The sequence below is a fragment of the Epargyreus clarus genome, unplaced genomic scaffold, assembly GCF_041222505.1.
Source record: "Epargyreus clarus isolate Ecla_fem2 unplaced genomic scaffold, WU_Ecla_fem_2.2 ptg000034l, whole genome shotgun sequence".
NCBI lineage: Eukaryota > Metazoa > Arthropoda > Insecta > Lepidoptera > Hesperiidae > Epargyreus > Epargyreus clarus.
This window is the reverse complement of record NW_027332239.1, coordinates 12,977,784-13,002,066: the sequence shown is the minus strand read 5'-3', so window position 1 is coordinate 13,002,066 and position 24,283 is coordinate 12,977,784. Positions and strand designations below refer to the sequence as shown.

Below are 24,283 nucleotides of genomic sequence, written 5' to 3'. Positions count from 1 at the left end.
GCTGCTCATGCTTGCTGGTCTAGAATCGACACCAGTGAGTCATTTTTTAAAATCGTGATACAGTAGAACTGGATTAACCGGACTAATATTGTCGTTAGGCACTCGGTAATCGAAAATTCGGATAATTTTGTGCACATGTATTACATAATGTTTATTAAAATCAACATTACATAGTTTTCAACGAAAATCAATGTTTATTAAGACATTGTTAAAAGATACATTTTCAAACATACGATGTATTTATGTACACGCATATTTTAGATTATATACATACATAATTGGATGCCGAGGTCCGGATAATCGAGTTTCTTCTGTAGTATGAGATAGTGGATTATCTAAAGTTTAGATATACGTAGTAACGAATACTTCATACAAATCGAATCGGTATTTTTTGAGATACTAAGCCTCCCTTCCCTAAAGGCTGTTAAAACACGAAGTGGTAGAGTTGTAGTCATAATACTGTGAGCGATTTGTACAAACAAACCAATATAATTAGCTATACTAATTACATCACAAAATATCAATTTGAAATCAAGATAGCCTTCTATTTTGTGTTGATCATAGATATAAGATATCCGATATAAAATGTAATAGGTTATTTCTTTTGAAAATTATTTTCGAGATAACCTTGCGATCGTGACTCACTTCACAGTTGTGTATTTTTGTACAAATTACTGTTAGTTTCTTTGTTCCGATTGTAGTATTTTCCGGATAACGGTCATGTTCTAGATTCTAGATATTGTATAGGCGATTATTACGGAGTTTTGTGTGTTATTTCAAAATAAGTGCCATTTTTAAGACCATGCGCTTATTCGCACGATGTCAAAATATCTTTGTATTTTTTTGTGTTTAACTGTTAAAATAACTCTAAAAACATCTAGATCCATTTCGATACCTTAATTCTCAAATCAGCCAACTCCGCTTTTTGTCAAAATATATTTTTTTTTAAATTTATTTTGATAGTAAATGACGTTGAACGAAATCAAAATAAATAAAAGAAACATTTTGACAAAAAGTGGAGTTAGCTGACTTGCGAATTAAGGTATCGATTTGTATTATATGTATATGTGTTTACATGTTAAAATAACTGAAAAAAAAAACTAGAAACAAACATTTTGGTGTTACAGGAGGATAGAGGATAAATCAATAAAGTAAACTTGAATAAATATTTTTTCCAACTAAACATAATTTAAAATATGGCATGGCATTAAACTGTAATGACATCGTGACATTTCAATTACAATCACCAATAAATCTGCTTGTAACATTGTATACTGTGTACTTTGATATATATGGCGGCAGTGGACAGCCGAGTCAATATTTTAATAACTTGTGCATATTTAAATAACTCGTACACACCCGTGACGGTGTACGAAGGTACCGTGATAATCTCTTTAGTGAACTTGTAAACAGTTTTGTACAACATGTTTTCATATTTAATCTTGATACTTATCTTCTTTGCAAGCAACTCCCGTGTAACATTGTATGCATCTAAACTAAGTAAGAGAACTGAGTAAGAAACGCGGCCTCTCGATCGAGGGCTCCGAGGTTCAAATCCCAGGCACGCACCTCTGATTTTCAAATTTATGTGCGTATTAGAAATTAATTATCACTTGCTTAAACGGTGAAGGAAAACATCGTGAGGAAACCTGCATACCTGAGAGATAAAAATCTTAATGTATGTGAAGTCTACCAATACGCACTTGGCCAGCGCGGTGGACGATGGCCTAATCCTTCTGATTCTGAGAGGAGACCCGTGCCCAGCAGTGGGACAGTAATGGGTTGATGATGAAACTAAGTAAGATGGCCTGGTGGTTAATAGTAACTGCCACTTATGGACATTTGTAAGCAATTCCATATTGAGCAAAGGTTCCATCTGAAGAGAATCACAGAAAATAAAATAAAAAGATATTTATTTATCCAAATTAATAAAATTTTTAGTAAAACAACGTATAAAACGGATTTCTATAAACATCATAATTATTATATCTACTCACCTCTACCTTAATCCTCTAAATCTTCAGCTCCAAACCGAGATAACTTGACAGACAAATTGATTTATAATCCAACGAGCTGAAACCGTGAATACCACGAGGTTAAATTTTAATCGCCGCTTCCATTCGTAGTGATGAATGATTCGGTAACAAAAGGAGATAAATTTGGAATTTCAACTCGAAATGTTAAAGCTTTCATGTAGGAAAATTGCAATTGTCTTCCGCTGGGCCTCATGGGGCGGTTATAAAATACTGTAGTGGGTAAGACCCGTGGGTTTTATGGTTAAAAGGTAAAGGGGATCATAAAAAACTGCTACTAAGTTTTTTATTACCATAATATATTACTCGTATTTTTATATCGATATAAATAATAGCTGGTATCAATTAAAGCTGTTTATAGTTGCATGCAAATGGAAGGGCGACCAAACACTAACCGATCGATGACGTCATCCATCGTAGATATACGTCATCGATTGATGAATCGACACATTATTTCACCTTAAGAAAATTGGAAAGTCATAAACGAAGAAATTTAAAATCGGGGTAAATTTACCAGACCTCATCTCCACATAGTAAGAATCCCGATAAAATACTTAGTACATGTGAATTTTCAAAAAATAATACTTATGCTAAATCTTTACACCTCCACACATGAGAAATATGACACAAGAATCGAATCGATAGGTACGTTATTACTAAAGGTGCACACAGTCACACATGCCTTATGTGAGAAATATCTCGGCGTTATGATAATATAATGTCGTCACAACGTCTGTTATTGTTTTGAACCGGCGCAATCAGTTTTGCGAAGCACGCAATGCCAATTTGTCATTATGCGACCTACCTACCAATATGTCGTTATTGTAGAGTACAGAGTGTAGGTACAAAGAATCGAATAACAAAATATCACGTTTCAAACATAAATTACTATGAAGAAAAATAATTTAAAGTATTATATTACGGTTTGCTTTTGAGGACTTTACGCGATACGTGTGTGGGGTTTTTCAATTTTCGCAAAAGGACGCATCATTTGCGGATTAAAAAGTAGATTAGCTATGCTTTTAATATTTAACAGTATTAGGCAGGTACTGATCTAGGTATCTCTATTGGAACACCGCCGTGGAATATACTCCATGCCTCTCCCATTTGAGTGCTGAGAGGTTCCTAAGAGTGAAACAATACGATTGCAACCACCCACCTAAGATTATTAATATTTTTGGAGTTTACTCCTTAAGAAACGATTTGAGTTATAAGGCCCGGTACGGAAATTTTATGAGGAGTAAAATCAAGTGTAACACGAAAAGTTGAGGCGTAACGGAAACCAAAAAATGAATCAAGAGTGCTTTTATTAATTTAAAATACAGTAAGTTCAAATCCCATATGAAAGTAATTATTACAATAAAAATAATTAGCAATATATAAAACATTAAAACGTCATTAACTAATTTGTTTACATTTTTGCATAAATTAAGTAATAGGTTTGATCATTTATAAACACTGTGAAAAATATGAACATTGGCGCCATAATATGATTAACAATCTTTTATGAACGTTTTTAAAGAAGAGTAATATATAAAATCAGTAAGCAATTGAATAAGATATAATATTAGCAAAATAAGTTTTTAACATAAAGAGGCTTTTGTAAGTTACTGATATATTAATTTAACTTATAAAAATGGATGCATTATTGATCAGCACCATCTATCAACGATAAACGGGCAAAATCAAAACAGTATTATTTAATATTTATTACAGAATTATTGCTAATGAATTATGTTCAAAATAAGTTATATAAAATTAGCAATACGTTTTAAATGAATTCTAGAATTATAAAACATTCAGAAACAATCCAAATTACATATAATAACATGTTTATTGAGTCTCATATAAATTTCATCCGTAAATTGCAACAAGGATATTTTATAGATGGCAAAGAAATTATAATTATTAAGTTTTAAGTTATAAAACGTTTAACATTGTTTTAAATATAAATAATTATATTATATTAAAATTTACTTTAATATAAACAATTATATTAAGTTACCATTATAATATTTGGAACCAAAATACATAGATTGATAAACTTGCAAACTTACAATTTATAAAACTTGCCACTAGATGGCGCTATTTTATATTATTTTGTAACATACTTTATGTAATACGCATTATTGAAGTAATATAAATAATCCGAATAATTACAGATATATGTTTGTTTCTCTTATCATTTTAGCAGATGCGTTCATTTACCTACCCTTTTTTCTATTCGATATATATCATAATTATCATTTGTAAGGAGTAAACTCCAATCGTGCGTCGTAGCTGACACACACACACTTTTTTTTTCTTTTAAACCGCTTTCGGTAAATAAGAGGCAATACCCCTGTTCAGATTCCGTCCGTCCTTTACTCTGACCTTTAGCTGTTTTGGCGATGGAATCGGCTGAATGGATTATTTGACCTTTTAGGAAAGTCTGATTTATTTTTACATCCCATGACTCCACATTTTTTTCAGTACGTTTGGATGATAAATTATCGACGGCACGGTTGTACTGACGATGTGACTGAAAATAAGTTTGTAACTATAAAGGTAGGACTAAAAGGACTCCCGTAACATAAATGTAAGATGAAATACATATAAAACGGGTACTTAATCTCACGCTTAACTTTTGTTAATGAAGAACATGATAAATTGTAGATTTACTGTTTAAAATTATTCCAAATTACGGTTTAAAATTATAATATTGCTAAAAAAATCAAGATTTCATGCAATAGATAGCGCTGTGGTAGAGTTATTATTAAATTACAATTTAGTTTATCAATCAAGACAAATAATAAGAAATCATAATTTAATCCCATCGCGCCACCAACCGGAAAGACTAAACAATGACTAGTGCACTAAATATGCTAGTCCAACAGCATTAGGTATAAATTATAGAACAATTTAATTTCTTATGCCTTGGGTACTTTTTGTGTCGATGATAAGCGAAGGCTACAATGTCCTTGCGAGGCGATAAGGACATGCTACTGCGTCAAAACAAAATTTGATTCGCATAATCCTATGCGCATACAAATTGCTACTTAGTAAGATAAACTGATGATTCAGTGTGTATAAATACAACTGATAGGTAGGTATATAATTCGTAATGGGCTACGCATTAGGCAGGTTGGAGGTACATGCGGGAAATAAATGCATATGGGATTTAACCATTAAAATTATGTAGAAATGCACAATTCATTTACGTCATTATTTTCATAATCTCTACCAATCGGGTCGGAAGGGGTATTCCGCCTCGGACCCCCGATCCTGGGGGGCCCCTAAACGCAGTAAAAAAAGGTCGTCAGAACTAAACAATATGTGAAATGTGTATAAATCAGCGAAAAAAGGCCGCCAGAATCATAAGCGAATAAGTATGTCACATTTGTCTTATATATAAAATTCTCGTGTCACAGTGTTAGTTACCGTGCTCCTCCGAAACCGCTTTACCGATTTTCACCAAATTTTATATGCATATTCAGTAGGTCTGAGAATCGGCTACTATCTGTTTTTCATACCCCTAAGTAATAAGGGTTGTACACCCTTAATATTTTTTATTTATATGGCAACACAGCGTTTGCCGGGTCAGCTAGTAGTTTTATAAAATCCAAGCAACTTTTTCACACTGGGGGCCTCCACTCAACTTTCCGCCCCGGGCCTCCGACGACCTTAGTCCACCACTAGTGGCCACCCTAAAATTGGAATAATGAAATTTTCGATATATTGTTACATTAGCTTGTAACACTTTTTAAGACCCACTTCAGAGCACGATTCTTACCTATCACTGTGAGACGCTTGGTGCGCTCTCCACCAACTCCAATGCGGTTAGCAGAGGACCACACTCAGAACAAAAACCTCGAAACAAAGTATTACGTTCGTTTTATTCGGTATCTGACGTCAATCGCAATCGACTCGTATAATTAGATTGTTTGTTTGTATGGCCTGCATATTTATAGGTATTGGAGGAGACGTTAACAATTCAAATGAGGCTCTACCTTATGGTGCGTCCACACCTTGCCCCTTGCACCGCTCCTCGAACTGCTCCTCGTGTTACCGCGATTATTTACGTCGCGGCCACACGCTGCCCTACTCGCGTCGGTAGGGCTGTCACTTTGAAGAAATAGTATGTCTTACATTACATAAATATGATACGTACTTTAGGAAAAAAACAGTGGGTGGGTACACATTTAGTTTTCGACGATTGATTTTAATATAAGTATCGGGAGTCGGGACATACATTTTTCTGATAACTTTTTTCTATAATATACGCAAAAAAGACGTGTTTTAGATTTTTAGTTTTTAAAAACATTATCATAAAAATAATTTACGGGATGACTGCGACATCTGGATTAACGATGAAAATATACTATAGTTTCTTTCGTACAAAATGATCTATGGTTTAATTATTTTTCTACAATATATAGTACAATAAACTAAAATATAATATTTTCAAAACCGTGGCAACCCTAAATATCCGACAAAATTCGGTAAACGAGCGGCAGGACGAGACCCCGTCCACACGACGTTACTGCCCACTTCCCTCGCTACTTGCCTCACCACGACGAGTATGTGGCCGAGCGGTTACAGCGTTATGTACCCCGAATGACAATGTTGAGCACGCGATTCTTGGATATCGCCGTTCATAATACATTCGACGGCCTATTTAGGTTGCGTTGTGGTTTCAACAGTTTCTTAACCCGGAACTATGTGTGTATACGAAAAAGTAATAGCTAAATAACCTGCATAAGCGTTTATAAAGCTTTTTTGTCTCTTTGTATGGACACATTTTTCGTTATTAAATAACGACCGACGACAGCGGCAACGGAAAAGTAAGAAATAAATATATTATTTTACATTCAGTGATAAGGCTACGAAGAAAATACTGAATCATTATTTTATTTAGAAGCAGTTAAAAGTAAATGAGGTAAATAATGGCTGCTTAATAGTGTTCATTGAAGATGAAGGTCAATTACTAGTTTTTGCAATTAATATGAGCTTAGTAAAAACTCATATACTGCGTCTATTTCTGGATTAGTTACAGTTAATGACAAGTTTTACTAACTTGGGGAATAAACTACTTGCTGTCAAACAATATTCTGTGTTGTTGACTTTTAACATTTTAAGGGTTCCCGGCCCGTTTTTTAGGGTTCCGTACACAAGGGTAAAAAACGGGATCCTATTACTAAGCCGCTGTCTGCGTCTGGCAATCTGGAATAGGGATCTGTTTCTTGAACTATACGCTTCTATGCCTGCTATGATATTGAGTCGTCTTAGCGCGTTGCCCCGACGGGCTCCGCCCAGGTGAGCATGCCGCTCGCCACACTGTCTGTTGTACACGACGATACGCGACCATACGTACCGCCGTCCTTCCCGGGGTCGCTGGCCGGGCGGTTTGAGCTCCCACTCTTGCCGCCCGCAACCCCGGAAGCCCCTTTTCCTCTCCGACAGTCGCCTCTTACGACAGGCAGGGGATACCGTAGCCCTATTCTAGTCCCGGAACTACATGGACACAAAGAACCATATGCCTATGATGTAGTCATAAACGTAACGCAGATAAACTAAACAGCCAACTAAGCCAACTTAAAATGCTTGTTCGTAATGCGTACGTATTGTTATGAAACCACCATGCATTATTCGTCTTATCGCAAAGTTGATAATGTCCTTTGTAATTCTACCTCGTTAGTTACGGCTTACAACTAACTCACAATGCCATTATTGTACCGGGGTATAATTTTAACATGTCGCGTCTTTAAGACGGGCTCTGAGTAGTATTAACTAATAATTTTATTCCGAGTTGATTTGCTTAGAGTAGTTCTCTTTAGAAGGTTTTGTGAAGTAGGAATATATAAAACACGTGGTTTTTTTTTTTTAAATTTTGAACAGTCGTGGTGAGCCTGCGATTATACCTATGTCTGCCTTGTAAAACCAACATTAACAGTTGTTTTTTTCTGGTTAGAAGGGTTTAACTAATCTAATAATTTAAATTTAAATCTATAAGCCTTAGTACTGACGATTTGTAATGACTGTAATGAGTTAGTAAACTCTGCTAGTGATAATTAGTTCCATTCCATCTCGGTTTAAGTGACTCTCAGTAGATATAACTCACCACTGATATATTCTAAGTTGTTACTTGATGTATTTTAAGATATAAAAGTTCTCTAAAACTCCGTAGTATGTTCGTTCTATTGTTAATCTTTGAAAGAAAAAGAAAAATGTAAAGCCACGTCCACATTTTAATGTAAAGAGTTGTCAAATTCACATAATTGAAAGTAGATTTAGCCTGTCAGTATAAATTTCTTTTTTATATTAACACCGGCACTTTGAACTGACTTACCAATGGAAAGAATTTGTCAAATTTTCGGGTAATTTTCATACGTTTGGAAGGATGACGTAAATAATCAAACAGTCGTAACAATCGTTATTAATAATGAATCCACCCAATGTGTTATCTACTAAAGATAGAAATTTGACAATTTGCTATAGGTTTGTTTACTTATTGCAAATTGCCAAATCAAAATGGCAAATGTCGATCTTTGGTCGGCAAAACGTTGGATAGGATTATTATTAACTAGCTGACCTGGCAGACTTTGTACCGCCTCAAAATCTATTTATCAAATATAATTCATATAAAATATAGCCTATGTTACTCGTGGATAATGTAGCTTTCGAATGGTGAAAGAATTTTTAAAATCGGTCCAGTAGTTTTTGAGCCTATTCATTACAACCAAACAAACAAACAAGTTTTCCTCTTTATAATATTAGTGTAGATAATTTGTCCCTATCGTACCGGGACCAGAATAGGACTGCGGAATCCACTGCCTGTCGTAAGAGGCGACTGAAAGGGGCTTCCGAGGTTGCAGGCGGCAAGATTGAGAGCTCAAACCATCCAGCAAGCGACCCGGGAAGGACAGCGGCGATGTGAGAGGAGCGTAAATTGCTCCCAGGGCAGAGCCCGATAGAAGGGCATCGCGTTGGGATGACTCCGCTTGTGTTCCGTTGGACGACCAACGGGGGGTTTCAGTGCGGTAAAATTCCCACAATACCTGGCGTCAATCACTTCCATGGCGTCGGGTACCTTCTGAAGGTTTCCCTCGTCAAAAAAAAAAGGATTATTATTAATAACGGGCATAGAGCCATAAGTCCGCTTTTGTATATACTTACATTTGTCACTTATTTGTGAATTAGTAAATAAAAGGTTAAACAAATAATTCTAAGGCACGTATTAGTTCCTTCGCGATGTTTTCCTTTACCATCAAAGGAAGTGATAATTAATTTCTAACACACATGACATAAAAACTAAATGTTTTCAGACCTTGGACGAACGTCTCGAAGGCGTATCCCACGTCTATAACTGCTTTTGTTAAATAATATAATCAGACTTATTACAAGTTGTACCTTAGTATTGTGTTCGTTTTTGTACTCGTAAAAAATAGCACAATATTATCTATTGGCTTCATTAAAAAAAGTTGCAAACTGTAAACGGGTCATTTCAGCTGTTTTTTTAGGTGTTTGACAAAAAACTGTGAACTAACACTGTCACGCCCGTTGACGTTTACCTTCAACTGTCCTACGTCATCGCTTTTCTGTTACAGTGATTTAGAAACATATCTTTTATCTGATTACAATATTCTAAACGAGACTTCATAAAGTTATTTTCCATGCACAATTTATAGGGAAAAAACACGCTGAGACCTTTCGTGTAATATACTATACAGGGTGAATTTTTCAAATAGGCCTTCAAGGCCAAATCCGAATCTATAAGGATTAAAATTAAATGACTTAAACGGCTGACAGAATTGTCAGCCGTTTAAGTCATTTAATGATTTCCTTCAATTACAAGGTGGTGAGATATCTATACTTATCTATGATGTCAATGATCAATTTCTAAATACATTAGCTGTTTTGAGCTGATAAATCCTATCATTTTCTTTGTGGCACTAAATACAGTTGCTCTCGCCGCAGTATCATGTTCTACTGTGTACTTTATTTTGTATCTTAATATCTATTTACTGAACTTCACTGATAACTCGTGCAGTCTTGATAACAAATCTAATTGACACCTCCAATCGTAGGTTTCGCACAAATAACGCACTAATCTCATCAGTAATAAATACTGATTTCGTTTGCAGCGTAAATTAATTAATAATGATAACGAACTCATAAAAATAATGGCTCTTGATACCCAATTTTGATTCATCAACTGCTTTTTGTAATATTACGGTTTTAAAGCACCCTCGTGTACCGTGATTGATGCTGCACCGGTTGATCTTCATGATCAGCGGAATTGTTCATTATCGACCGTAGTATTCCACATGGCTGATAAGTTATGATTTATGGATTGCATTACAATGTTAAAATAGCAGTGACTGTGCTATATTTTGATCTACATGTCAATATTACATCACTAAAGGTTCCATATTAAATGCATATGTTTTAAATGCGGACTGCTCTAGGACTTATCGATTGTGAGATTTTGTAACGCATTGATTGGGTACTTACATTACTTACTTACTACCTGCTGACTAGATTTGTTTGAAAGATTTAGAGATCTCATGTCACGATTTCTTTGTTTCAGGCGTTTTTGAGTCCGCGGCAGTGGTCAATAGCCGCCAGCCATGTTGCGACCGGAATCACCGCTCAATGATCACCGCACGCTGCTGCCGCGCCGGCTGCTCCCGGCGAAGGCGCAGATCGCACCCGCCGACAGGTGGAAGAATCGACGATCTCTCGAACTAAACCCACCCAACGACCATGCTCCATACGATTATCCGAAACTTCTAATCTCAAAAACAACTGACTCCTTAAACACAGAATGCCCCCGCAAGCTCATTAACAAACAAGACTCCACTGACAGCCTCAAACGAGCGCTACTGACGAAAGATGATAAAAAGCCTGTGATAAAGGAGACTGAGAAGAAACCTCAAGTTTCCAAACAAGACTCTAGTGAAAGCTTGAAAAAGACTTTGCTATGTCGGCAAGAATCGAACGAAAGCGCCAAGCGACGGGACTCAGATCCAAAATGGGCGCAAAGACAGGAGGAGACAAAGCGAAGCTTAGAAGTGAAACGTGGAGGAGATAAAAAGGGATTACTAGAAACTGATACAGATGATTCCTTTAAGAGGATATACGAAAAGAGAACGGGGTGTGCGAGGCCAACGTTGCCACCTGTGGCCGAAAAGGGGGTGTCACCTAAATCTCCAAATGGAAGTCCAATAACTCCTGGTGTTGCGGCCGTAGCCGAAGGAGTGGTCAGATGGGGCAGTGGACTACTATCACCTAAAGAAGAGCCGAGATTAAGGCCGGCCAGAAGCTGGTACGGCTATGGCACGCTACCAACGGATGGTGATAAGGTAAGACCTATTTTCATTTACAATTTTTAAACATTATCCTGGTTCAGGACATTTCCTCGGACTATCCTGAGGTTTTACCCAGTTATGCCGTCAAAGACGACTTAAGTTCCGAAGAATATATTTCAATGACGTAATAGTATTAGATAGTTTCTTTCTAGTCATACTAAACAGACAATATGATAACTCGAGTGTTTTCTGAACATTTATTAAACAAACAATACTAATAGTACTAAAGAAATCCGGTTTTGTCTCTAATATTGAAATAGTGTTTATATATTTGTATTGAGTTATCTAACTATGATTCATGATCTCATATGGTTTTATTATTTTCGTTCATTGCCTGCGCCTGGGAAAATCCTTGTCATAAGAACGATATGATTAATTAGTTCGTCGAATGGGTATCTTAAGAATATGTAATTGCAAAATGTTATATAAGCGTTGTATTTCTCACAAATGTTTTTACAGCATTTCTTAATTATATCCAGCAAATTTGCTTTAAATATTTCTCTACCTACTTTGAGTTATCCTGGTAAACTCTTGCTGTTAGTATAACGCAATCTTAGTAAAATCTTTGTGCCAAAATCTCTTATATGACTAGGACCAAATTCGTGCACAAATATGTATATCGGATCTTTAAAAGTGTCGTCCTAATAAAGTATTATGATACATACTGAAACGTTTCGTGTGATATTCACACACTCAGTGCGATCGGCTGGAACTGCTGAAAGACTGGAATGTGACCGGATACACTACCCGTGCGTGTAAATTAAAATATTGTGTTTTATTTCATTTCGCCATTCTCTTTACATGTATCCAATTGCTCATTCAAAGCCATTGACACCATTTGTATTCCGAATGTATGCTACATGAACCACATCGGAAATTTTACAAATAATGAATAACAATTTGTTGTGGCCGATGGCCTTATTCTGATCGTTCGCCAGATTGGCCACATTTGCATGCGATTTCGCGTTATTATTCTTCTTTTGTTTTTGTTTTGTCACCATGATATTTTTATTACTTTTTTAAGTTTTTAGTACAGGATCCCTAGTATAGTTTTCATCATTTATTAATAACAAGCTGATTTTTCGTGAGTAGCTTCGTTTCGACAAGACGCCCAACATTTTTCCTTACAGCAATGTTGGTAAATGGTAGCTTGATGGGGCAGCAAGGATAAAATATGTTGACCGGACGAATTCTAAAAATTTATTACTAACCAAATTTTTCTTTGTTAATTATCAAGATAATTATTTAAATAACGTGAAAAAATATTTGTCCTACAAAATACATATAAGGTTTTTATTAAGGCGTCCCCCCTCTCCAACATGTATCATAAACAAGGCCATGAGAAATAATTACTAACCAGCTGATTTTTTTTTATTGGCTGTCTACCATTTACATAGTCTACCATGCACATTGTCCTACAAATTACATGGTATGTCATCTCGGACCTACACTTAAAAGTTGTAGTACTAATACTTAATGTAAAAATAATTAGTATCAAGCTGAGTGTTCCAGAATGGCTTCGTTTCAATGAGACGCCCAACAAATTCTCGTACGAAAGTTCTCGATTGTGGTTTATAACTAAAATAATAGGGATGAAATATGTTGATTTGACGAATCAAAAAAAAATATTACTAACCGATTTTTTTTTATTAATTATCGAGACAATTATCTAAATAACGTGAAAAAATATTTGTCCTACAAAATATAAGGTTTTTTTTAAGGCGTCCCCCCTCTCCAACATGTATCATAAACAAGGTCATGAAAAATAATTACTAACCAGCTGATTTTTTTTTTATTAGCTGTCTAACATTTACACAGCTTACTACCCACATTGTCCTACAAATTGCGAATTACGTTATTCCAGTCCGCCAGTTTTATAGTTTATTTATATTATATTATAGTTAAATTACAAATCTTGTAGGATTAATAAAAGTTACCCTTTTTTTTGTAGGACATTGTTTTATTTAGATAAAAATTATATTATCCTATCACGTGATACCTTTGTCCTACAGTTACTAATAAAAAAAATAATCCTGCGGAATTAACATCTTTTCAGCGTAGGTCCGAGATGACATACCATGCAATTTGTAGGACAATGTGCATGGTAGACTATGTAAATGGTAGACAGCCAATAAAAAAAAAATCAGCTGGTTAGTAATTATTTTTCATGACCTTGTTTATGATACATGTTGGAGAGGGGGGACGCCTTAATAAAAACCTTATATTTTGTAGGACAAATATTTTTTCACGTTATTTAAATAATTATCTTGATAATTAACAAAGAAAAATTTGGTTAGTAATAAATTTTTAGAATTCGTCCGGTCAACATATTTTATCCTTGCTGCCCCATCAAGCTACCATTTACCAACATTGCTGTAAGGAAAAATGTTGGGCGTCTTGTCGAAACGAAGCTACTCACGAAAAATCAGCTTGTTATTAATAAATTATGAAAACTATACTAGGGATCCTGTACTATTTGTGTTTTTGGCTTTATTTGAATTTTTTTTTATTAAGTTTTAAGGTAACATTAACTATCGTTCGTACTAATGCCACCTTACTAATAACTACCATTTTGTCGATTCCTAAACTTTCGTTAATATATATCCCAGAATTTAAATAACATAATATAACCTAGTAAAAAATTCGTAATATCCTTGTAAGGCGTAATAGTATCGTCATACTCTGTTTAACCGTGTTCGAAATTAGCACGTGCATAACGGGATTGTTTGTACGTCACAAAACTTTGACATTAGAATATGACAATAGACGAGGTTTGCAGTACTTTATTCTATAGTACGTTTTTTTTGTAAATTAAAAAAAATCTAGTTATTCTCAATTTCGGACACCGTTAATAAACAATAGTAACTCAACCCGAATATCGGTCGCAACCTCCTGTAACAAAGAGCTGAGTACCAAATGGAGGTCAAGAGACGGTCGAGATGCCGGCAACTCGGTCAGAAGTCGGATCACTCGTGTGTTCCGTTACATTGCACATAAACAAGCTCGCTATTGCAAGCCTCAGTGAGATTTCAAGAAGAATCTCGATTCGCGTTGTGTTTTTTTTGAAGCCAGTAGTGGCAGCCATTTTGGATTTTCATTTCATCTAAAACATCCATATGTTTCCCTGTAAATAATTGCTTGGCCAAATTCTATATTGAGAGTCACTTTAAGATTCCGTGTATTTCGTGGGTGTCATTCACGAACACACATAAAGACATACAACCAGGGCTAGAACAGATCTAATATCGTCATTTAGAAGTCTGCTTAACTAGGAACCAAACCTGAAATGGTCAACCGGCATAGTGACCGTTCCGCCAAAGAGATTGTTTTGAAAAATCCAAGTTGATATCGTTTTAATTTGAAAACTAAACTATTTATTAGGCGGCCTTAAGACAAAGGATTCTTACTTGTTGTTGTGTTTCGTTATGTTAATTTTGGTTTATAATCCTTTAGTTGCCGTGTCACTAATGACGTATGTTTTTCCGTGCGTTTGTTTTTTATCAAGCAAGAACATGAGGTTATTGTTGATTGTTTTTTTTATGATCATAATTAAAATAATAAACCTCTTTTTTGGGTTTGTGTGCGAAATAAAAACAACAATGAATTTTTTATTCATGCTTTATACCTAAATAACAGCTAAAAATACTAGTACATTGTAATTTAATAACTTTTTTAAAATATTTCAGAAAGACAAGCGTATGAATCTTCACAATAGTAAGTAGGTTTGCTTTCTATTCATAATGAGGGAAATAAATTATTTAAATATACTTCTTGGCTGAAATGAGAAAGTCGTGTTTGCAAAATTTCTCTTCTTTATTACATTAAAATTTATAGCGTTGAGTGTATCTTGAACCACGGGACGATAAGCGTGTTGTACAAAATCTTAAGGCGTATAAATTATTTGTCATTGTGTTGGTAGGCTTTAATTTTTGAAAGTACTCAAGTAATATATATATATATACATATATATATATATATATATATATATATATATATATATATATATATATATATATATATATATTTAAATGAAATGTAGTGATAACAGTGAAAGCAGTGATAGCCTGGTGGTTAAGAAACTTGGCCTCTCGATGGAAGGGTCCGAGGTTCAAATCCCAGGCACGCACCTCTGATTTTTCAAAGTTATGTGCGTATTAGAAATTAATTATCACTTGCTAAACGGTGAAGGACAACATCGTGAGGAAACCTGCATACCTGAGAGATTTATAAAAAAAAAATCTCCAAAGTATGTGAAGTCTACCAATACGCATTTGGCCAGCGCGGTGGACTGTGGCCTAATCCTTCTCATTCTGAGAGGAGACCCGTGCCCAGCAGGTGGGCACTAATGGGTTGTTGATGAAATGAAATTTAATGAAATGAAATATATTTATTTTTGTATAGGCCAACGACGGCACTTACAAATTGTCAGGTACAATTTTTTTCTTAAACTACTACCGGATCGGAACGCGACCTCCACTGAGAAGTTGAGTATGTACAGTTGCTTCCAGTTTAAAAGATAGTATACTTTTGGACCCGGCAGATGATTTTCTGAGTATGTACAGTTGGTTTTAGTTTGAAATATATTTTTGACTCCGATAAGTTGTTGATATAATTGAATTTTTATGAGTGTTTATGAGTCGTTTCAGCTTGAAAGATAGGTTTGAAACAATAGGTAATAATTGAATCTTACACACACTATTGTAGTGTGTAAGATTTAATTCAACTTGAAAGATAGGATAGTTTTGGGCTCGATAAATGGCGCTTTTATGTTATTCGCAACGTCGTCGCCGGTCAGTAATAGTTATATAACATCGTAGTGTTAGTGAGTAGTGAATTGATATACCTATCAATGCAAATAAATTAAGTTGAAGTGTTTGTCGTTGTGTTCTAAATGACGGCCATTTTTTATGCTCATTTAAATATTGACTTTCATGGTACTATAATAAAAACTTTAGGAAAGTATTTGTTTGTCCATCAAGAAATAGATACTGTTAAAAACTTCAGAAACGACACACGACAGACTATCACAAAAACAAAGGTTTTCACGAAGAATAGCATATGTAAAGTTTTATCTAAAATATAAGTAAGGCCATTCTCCCACGAGCATATTAGCAAGTAACGCGGTTTATATGAATATCCTACCAATTTTCTTGTAAGTAGTCGTCGCGTTTGAGTCGCGTCGTATACGGAAACAAATCAAACAGAGTAGCGTACTAGTAGGTGAACTTTAATCCCAATTTCAGTCGTGTAGCTTTTGAACATCTCCGTGGGAATAGGGCCTAAAGTAAATCCGTAAATTCGAACAATAATGCATGGCAGTGGCATCAGAGTCGCGTGGATAAACTAGTATGGATAGTAAGTTCTGTCGCCGTCACATCACGATCGAGACACGCCTCGTTGGGCGTTGAATGCTTCAGCGATTGTTATCGCACGAACCAATGAAGCGACGACATGTTTGTATGCTGAGCGTTGAGACTCTCGATTTCTCGACTTTAGTAATATTATACGGTAGTAATATTATTCGGTACTATAATAAAAAAATTAGGAAAGTATTTGTTTGTCTGTCAAGAAATAGATAAATCAGAAACGACACACGACAGACATGCACAAAAACAAGGGTTTTTACGAAGAATAGCATATGTAAAGTTTTTATCTAAAATATAAGTAAGGCCATTCTCCCACGAGGATACTAGCAAGTAACGCGTTTTATATGAATATCCTACCAATTTTCTTGTAAGTAGTCGTCGCGTTTGAGTCGCGTCGTATACGGAAACCAAATCAACAGAGTAGCGTACCAGTAGGTAAACTTTAGTTCCAATCTCAGTCGTGTAGCCTTTGAACATCTCCGTGGGAATAGGGCCTAAAGTAAATCCGTAAATTCGAAAAATAATGCATGGCAGTGGCATCAGAGTCGCGTGGATAAACTAGTATGGATAGTAAGTTCTGTCGCCGTCACATCACGATCGAGACACGCTTCGTTGGGCGTTGAATGCTTCAGCGATTGTTATCGCACGAACCAATGAAGCGACGACATGTTTGTATGGTGAGCGTTGAGACTCTCGATTTCTCGACTTTAGTATTATTATCGCGAAAATAACGTCAACGAACCGGTCTTGATACCTACTTCTATTTGTTTGAAACAAATTTTAAAAACTGATGAAATGATTTTAATGGGACTAACGCAAAGGACAGGTTTTGTAATAGGCATTGCTACTGTAAGAGCAAACTGTTACATGCCTTAAATGTGCATGATTAAAACATACTATTTTTATTTAACGAATGTAGAGATAAAGATAGAAATAAATGTTTCTCGATTTTATGCCTATAGTCGTCACAATTTAATAGGCCCATTTTGACACATGTCATCGCTACGGCAATAAGCATGTGCCACACAAATCGATTACCAAAGAAACCGATTTTTACTACAAATCGATTACAACTCCATATCGTTCTGTATATATTACTTAATATTTTGTAAACAGAATATTTGTTTAGTATTTTTCTAAATCATTTTAAGATTTATTAAAAAAAAATAAAAGAATATAAATTATTTCGTAATTTAAAAAAATAATCATTTTCAGAAAATTAAATAAAGCATGTCCGTGACTCCGTGCTACCGTAACCTGTATTTATTTTTTTCATTTTAACAATCACTAAGGAACAAAGTCTCGATTATTTTATTGTTGTTATGATGAAAAAGCGATAAAAAAATAATTATTGATAATTCTAAGTTTCGATTATTTGAAAGTTTATCGATTATGGTTTCTTCCGAATGGTTTGAAGCTGGAAGCTGTAGCCGTAAATTGTCGTAAACTGCTAAATTACCCGACTGATATAACATTGCAACGACAACCTATGATACTTTTTGATGTAGGATAAATGGGTTCCTGGACACATTTTAATTGAAATAAAATGTGTAATACAATTTATAAATTTTACTAATTATTCTTGTTAATAAATTATTTCGTAATTGTATGTCTAGAAGTATTTGACTTTCCAATTACGTGTTATACGTTCATACAAAGTTAGTTCAAAAATTTTATGACATTAGGATGGCATGTGTATTAGATTGTGACGACTATAAATAATACAGAAATTCCAGAGTAGAAATAGTTTCATTGAGAATGAGGAGTTTAATTAGAATTTACACACACACACACACACATATGTCACTGTGTGACATTGAATGTGTAGTTTGATAGCGATGCGTTTTTTACGAGTAAAGTCCACGCGAATCGACACCGGTCGCGCGGTGGCGCTCCGACACGACTCGCGACTGTCAACAGAATGAGGAATCGCCGCACGCGCCTACCGAGCTACCGACGCCTCACGGAATACGGACGCGGAATTATCACAATTTCGATAATTAATTACCGATTCCTAGTTTTTGTCTTATCAAGGAAACGATGGGAACGAACGAACGAACGAGCGACACTTGCGCGGCACGCTCGCGGCGGACGGACGTGCTCGACACAAATAGAATTACTCGTATTTCGCTTTAAAATAAATCGACAATTCGACTCGCACGTTTTCGAACAATGTAATTTGCCGTTCCATGTTTTGTTTGTGAGACGATGACGTCGCAGTGAACGAGTGTTGTGCAACCGTGATAATAGTGTTGTGCTGTGAAGTGACATACGCGACCTAGGATCCTGTTTATCTGGCATTGATTGGTCATTACTACGTTATCAGCAATGCCGAACGACAGACGCACAAGGGTAAGGTGATATAACGTGTACGTAATCGTTATTTGATATTCTAGCGATACATAGGAACTAGTGTTGTTCCAAGAGCGAGACTCGTGCGCAGAACGTGAAATACGTTCTCAAAACAACACTAATTTATAAAGATTTGTTTATTTATTTCATTACTTTGTATGCATAAAATTAATGAGTGCCTTGTCAATACAGTAATCATTCGTAAATATGTATATTAATTAATAATTTTTATTTCTAAGCTTGTCAAACAAATAATAATGTAACTCTAATCGCGTTTACATAAGAAGACATGTCTACTTTTTCTATTACAACTCCACTATTATAAACAAGGAAAACGTCTTAGTGAAATAATGATGGATAGTAGTAAACAACTGGCCAAGTGCAAGCCAGACTCGCAAACGAAAGGTTCCGTACGTGTAATAAATAAAAGTTACCTTCTAGTTTCAAGAAATATTTTATCAAACGCAAAAACAGCGGAGGCGGAAGAACAGGTTCCCGTTTGCACTTTGGATACGGAACCCTAAAAACATAGAGAATATAAATTATGAAACAGGATATAGATCGCAAATGATATACAATCTTTATGGCATGAGTTTAATAAAATTTATGTAAATATTTGATTTTATGTGGTCGTGATGAGTTGGAGCTGGTAATAGCGATGTTAATGTGTAGTTAATATCTTAATGCATTTATTCATTCGATTGAGGTTTTTATTAACCAGTCTTTTGGTTGTTATATATACTGACGTCTGATACAGATTTTTATCTACTTACTAGCTGACCCGGCAAACGTTGTGTTGCCATATAAATAGAAAAATGTTAAGGGTGGACAACCCTTATCACTTAGGGGTATGAAAAATAGATAGTAGACGATTTTCAGGCCTGATTATGCATATAAAATTTGGTGAAAATCGGTAAAGCCGTTTCGGAGGAGTACGGTAACTAACATTGTGAAACGAGAATTTTATATATAAGATATTAGATAGAAGGCCAATTTTTGTATCCGTAATTTCAAAAACAAAATATGTTCATATCTTATATTAACTTAATCCTTATTTTAACACTCAAAGGTTGTGTACTGAAATGCCTATGTCCTTCCTCAGAATTAACTTATTCTGTGTATTTATTTTCATCAAAACCAGTTCAACAGTTAAGTCGTGAAAGCATAACAAACTAAAAATATAAATACAAGCTTAGTAACAAAAGTTCACTCTCTTATTTGTATAATAACTTTAGTATATTCAATCTCAACATTCTTTAACGATAATCTTGTTACGATAATCTTGATAAACAGACAGATGTTTGAATATAGTTTTATGGTGATTCTACACACACAACAATATTTGTACATGCAGTATTCACTGCATTCAAAAACTGCATACTCGTTGATACACGTAGTAACAAAAAAAGTCAATAAATATTTTTTGCAACAGGATGTAATTTGTTTAACAGTTTAAGTGCTAGCCAAAGTTCAGTTTGTAATTACTTTATAGACTTAATTGGTTGAATTAATTATACACTACTAAGAGTTTCGGGTAGCTATCGTATTGTAATGTATATGTTTTATGATTCAAGGCTATAATCTGCTGAAACTTAATAGTTTCGGTGGTTTTCTTTTCGTAATTTAAAGTCTATACCTTCGCCACGATGCGAAGAGAATTCATGTAAACAAACCGATTTTAGGGTCATCAAAAATCTGGCACTGTAAAAATTACTAATTTCCTTGTTTTCATGTTTAATTCTACCGATAACCTCACAATTAAATTGTATCAATTATTTCTACATTTCATTACATGCGATGCACTTTCACAACTTTAATATTATTGCGTTTAGACAAAGCAAAATAAAATATCCATAAAAGTTAATTAGTGATAACCCTAGAAATAGGCTATGTCATAGGATTGTCAGGTTGTGAGAACATTTGGTCTCATTTTGTATTGGTGTTTTACATACAATTTCAATTAATTTATTATACTTTTCACTAATCCACAACGCAGCAGAGTGGTTTGTTGGTTGGATATGAGTATCTACCCATTCAGTTCGTTGTAATGTAAGCTATTCATTAATATTATCTAAATAGAATTTCGGAATTCATTATAAGTACAAGAAGTATGAATTATTCACAATATTTAACTCAAAGCAGACATTATGTGCCGAATAGAACTAGCAATATTAATAGAAAATAATTAAAATTTTACAATATTATTTGTAAATAAATTGCATTGACGAAAAAAAGGTTTTTGTTATATGCCCCTTATACGATTGTTGGTAAACATTCTTCTTCCAATTTGGCTGGGGTATAGTACTTTCCTACATTTACTGACATTTTCAAATTCAGGCGGTAGTTGGTGTTGGTGTTAGTGGTAGTTGGTCATGATGCATGTTGGTCAAGCATGAGATGCTTTGTTCTCAGTCTTACTCTTTACCCCAATAAATCTATGTTATTTTTTATAAATCTTTGAAACATTAACGTTAACAAATAAAGAAAAAGAGGGGTAAAACATACTTTTTTTTTTTTAATCACCAAATATTAAAATCTGCTGGGTTGTTAGTAACTTTTTAATAAAGTAAATTGTAAGACTATATTTCTTTGTGAATAGCGAGCGATAAAATGTAAGTTGAAATCTATTTGTCTTTATTTCAGTTAATTATATTCTTAACTTATCTTTAAAGTATGCTGATATCTTTTTTGTTGTAACAAAAGATTTTTCAATCAGAAACATACCTACATAAATAATGAGCTAATTAGGCAAATGGACAAATTCTAGATAACGGTCATGGCATTGGAATTTAATTATGTAAAGCCTCGTACACACACATTAATTATCACAATCCATTAATTAATGTGATTACTAATACAAATATTGAACCAATGTGTAAAATTATCCATTTTATAAATGTTAAACTGATTTGAATGTAAGTTTTGTAAAATGATAGATGACTTTACGTCCAGTATGTAACGTTCGATCAATTATTATTTTAAAAGTCTTCCGCAAGTTGAAATAAACACTTCAAAATGTATTTTGAGGGCCAAATGAGTGTCAAAACTATGTTATTGGATTTTTATCCATTACAATCTCTTAAAATAACAAATAATTAAAACTGGCCAAAAGTGAGTCGGGCTTTGGCTAAGGACTACTCATGTTCGAACCAGGGTTGTTGCTGATGCAGGTTTTTACTAGATCAGCGGATGCTGATGCTGATGCTGATTTTTTCAGATTAATATCAGCTGATGCTGATGCTGATGCTGATATTTAAAAATAATAAATATATTTTATACTGAGGTATTTGTACGTCCCTTACGAGAATAGTCTTTTTTAACCAACTTCACAAAATGAGGCGGTTTCTCAATTCTACCGTATATATGTCTTTTTTATGTATGTTCGCGGATAACTTCGTCGTTTATGAACCGAACTGGATGATATTTATTTTGTTGGAAAAAAAGATATTTCCATTATAAGAAAATAAGGGTCTGATGACCAGAGAAATCGAGGGGAACTTTCAAAAATCGTAAGGGCGACTAGTGCATTTGTAAGATTTTTAGTATGTCATAACTAAAAAAGGTGAAAAAAAAAAATAATTAAAAAATACAATCGACTTCCATATCACTACAAAGCAAAAATCAACTGAAACAATTTTTGGCTCAGCACATATCTCCGAAGCCGGCGCTCATATTGAACACGCTGTTTACGCCGTTATCCAACGAAATATATTTAGCACCGACTTCAGAACCATGTACCAAACCAACATCCACTTCAGCTACCCTCCACTCTGCAGTGATACAGAAGTCGGCATTTATTTGTTATTTTTTTTACAGAAACTACACTGTGTCGTATCTTTGTTCAATAACGAAATATTTGGCCATATTGCACTTTTGACTGGATATGGCCTTATGAATTGAATACATAATTCTGTTATTGATTGATTGAACTATGATCGAAAGTTATTGATGTCTGACCAAAGTACGTTGTCAATACAATCGAATGATAGTTTGATGACAACTTGTGTTTATAAACTTCTGTGATTGGCAAAAACTCCACGTGATTTAAGCTCGGTCCCGCCTTCAACGAACACGTTACTATTTCAATATCAGCATTAAATATCAGCATCTTTTGTTGCGGATGCGGATGCTGATGCTGATATTTAAAAGAAAGCTGATAATCAGCGGATGCTGATGCTGATGCTGATATTCGCAACAACCCTAGTTCGAACATATACTATTTTTAAGGTTCCGTACTCTAAGTGTAAAAAGTTAAAACGGAACCCTATTACCTATCACAAGGTTCTATCCTCTAAACTGTAATAGATAGACACTTGAAATTGAATGCTATAATAATAAATACTAAAAGAATATTAAAATGTTGGTGGTACGGAACCCTCGGTGTGCGAGTTCGACTCGCGCTTGGCCAATTGTTAAACCAATGTCAAGTGTTCTCCGTAAGATGCGAACTTAAAAGCAAAACAGTAGTAATTAGTATCGATGACAGTCGCCTCGAAAGGAGAACAAGGTCAAGTGCCTAATGACGTTAGAACTAATTGGGGCTATCATCGAGCTAGGAGTCGGATTGATAATTCTAGAATATTGTTAACGTAATCAAATTAAAAGAAATATTTACAAAATAGTACATTACAATACGAGGACGAAAAATTTTTTTCTGACAAGTGTGAGTTTGCAGGCCGAGCCGCAGGCGAGGACTGCAATCACACGAGTCAGAAAAACATTTTTCGTCCGCGTGTTGTATAAAATTTTATATTACGGGGTCGGAAATGGGGGTTTTGCGCACGCGAAGCGTGCGTAAAACGTCCATTTACGCACGCCGTGATATAAATGCTATTACTCAGTATTTTTTAGAAAACCTTACCATACATTACAGTACGTTAAATATAATATTTCTGATTTAAGAGTATCATCATAATCGCAACAGCAGTTGCAAGACTACAATTTGAAAATATGAAAACATTTTAAATCATCCTTTCTATAAGTAAGCTCAATATGTAGCTTATAAGCCGGTATGGACAGTTTTAATCTGTTTTCCCATCGTACAGTTAAACGTATAACATAATTCGTTAATAGCCACATTCAATCATTCCACCCGTTTCAGAGCTATGATGCCCCAGACATACGCAGAGTGCTTTGCGTAGTGGGTTATAAATTGAATAGAAATTGAAAGAGCGGCCCATAT

The 24,283-nt window shown here is 34.7% G+C and overlaps 1 protein-coding gene across 3 annotated transcripts in view; it reads left to right on the top strand.

Annotated features, from left to right (window-relative positions):
- The window catches only part of LOC140756210 (probable E3 ubiquitin-protein ligase RNF144A), a 152,971-nt gene that overhangs the window by 21,538 nt on the left and 107,150 nt on the right, over positions 1-24,283 (top strand). For 2 of the 3 annotated variants that reach the window (XM_073091663.1, XM_073091662.1), the window contains one exon: positions 10,603-11,377. In XM_073091663.1, the coding sequence (XP_072947764.1) occupies positions 10,643-11,377 (735 nt within the window). In that variant the 5' untranslated portion in view covers positions 10,603-10,642. Of the gene's footprint in view, positions 1-10,602; positions 11,378-18,713; positions 19,102-24,283 lie in introns of those variants that run through there. The other variant, XM_073091665.1, reaches the window with a different exon arrangement.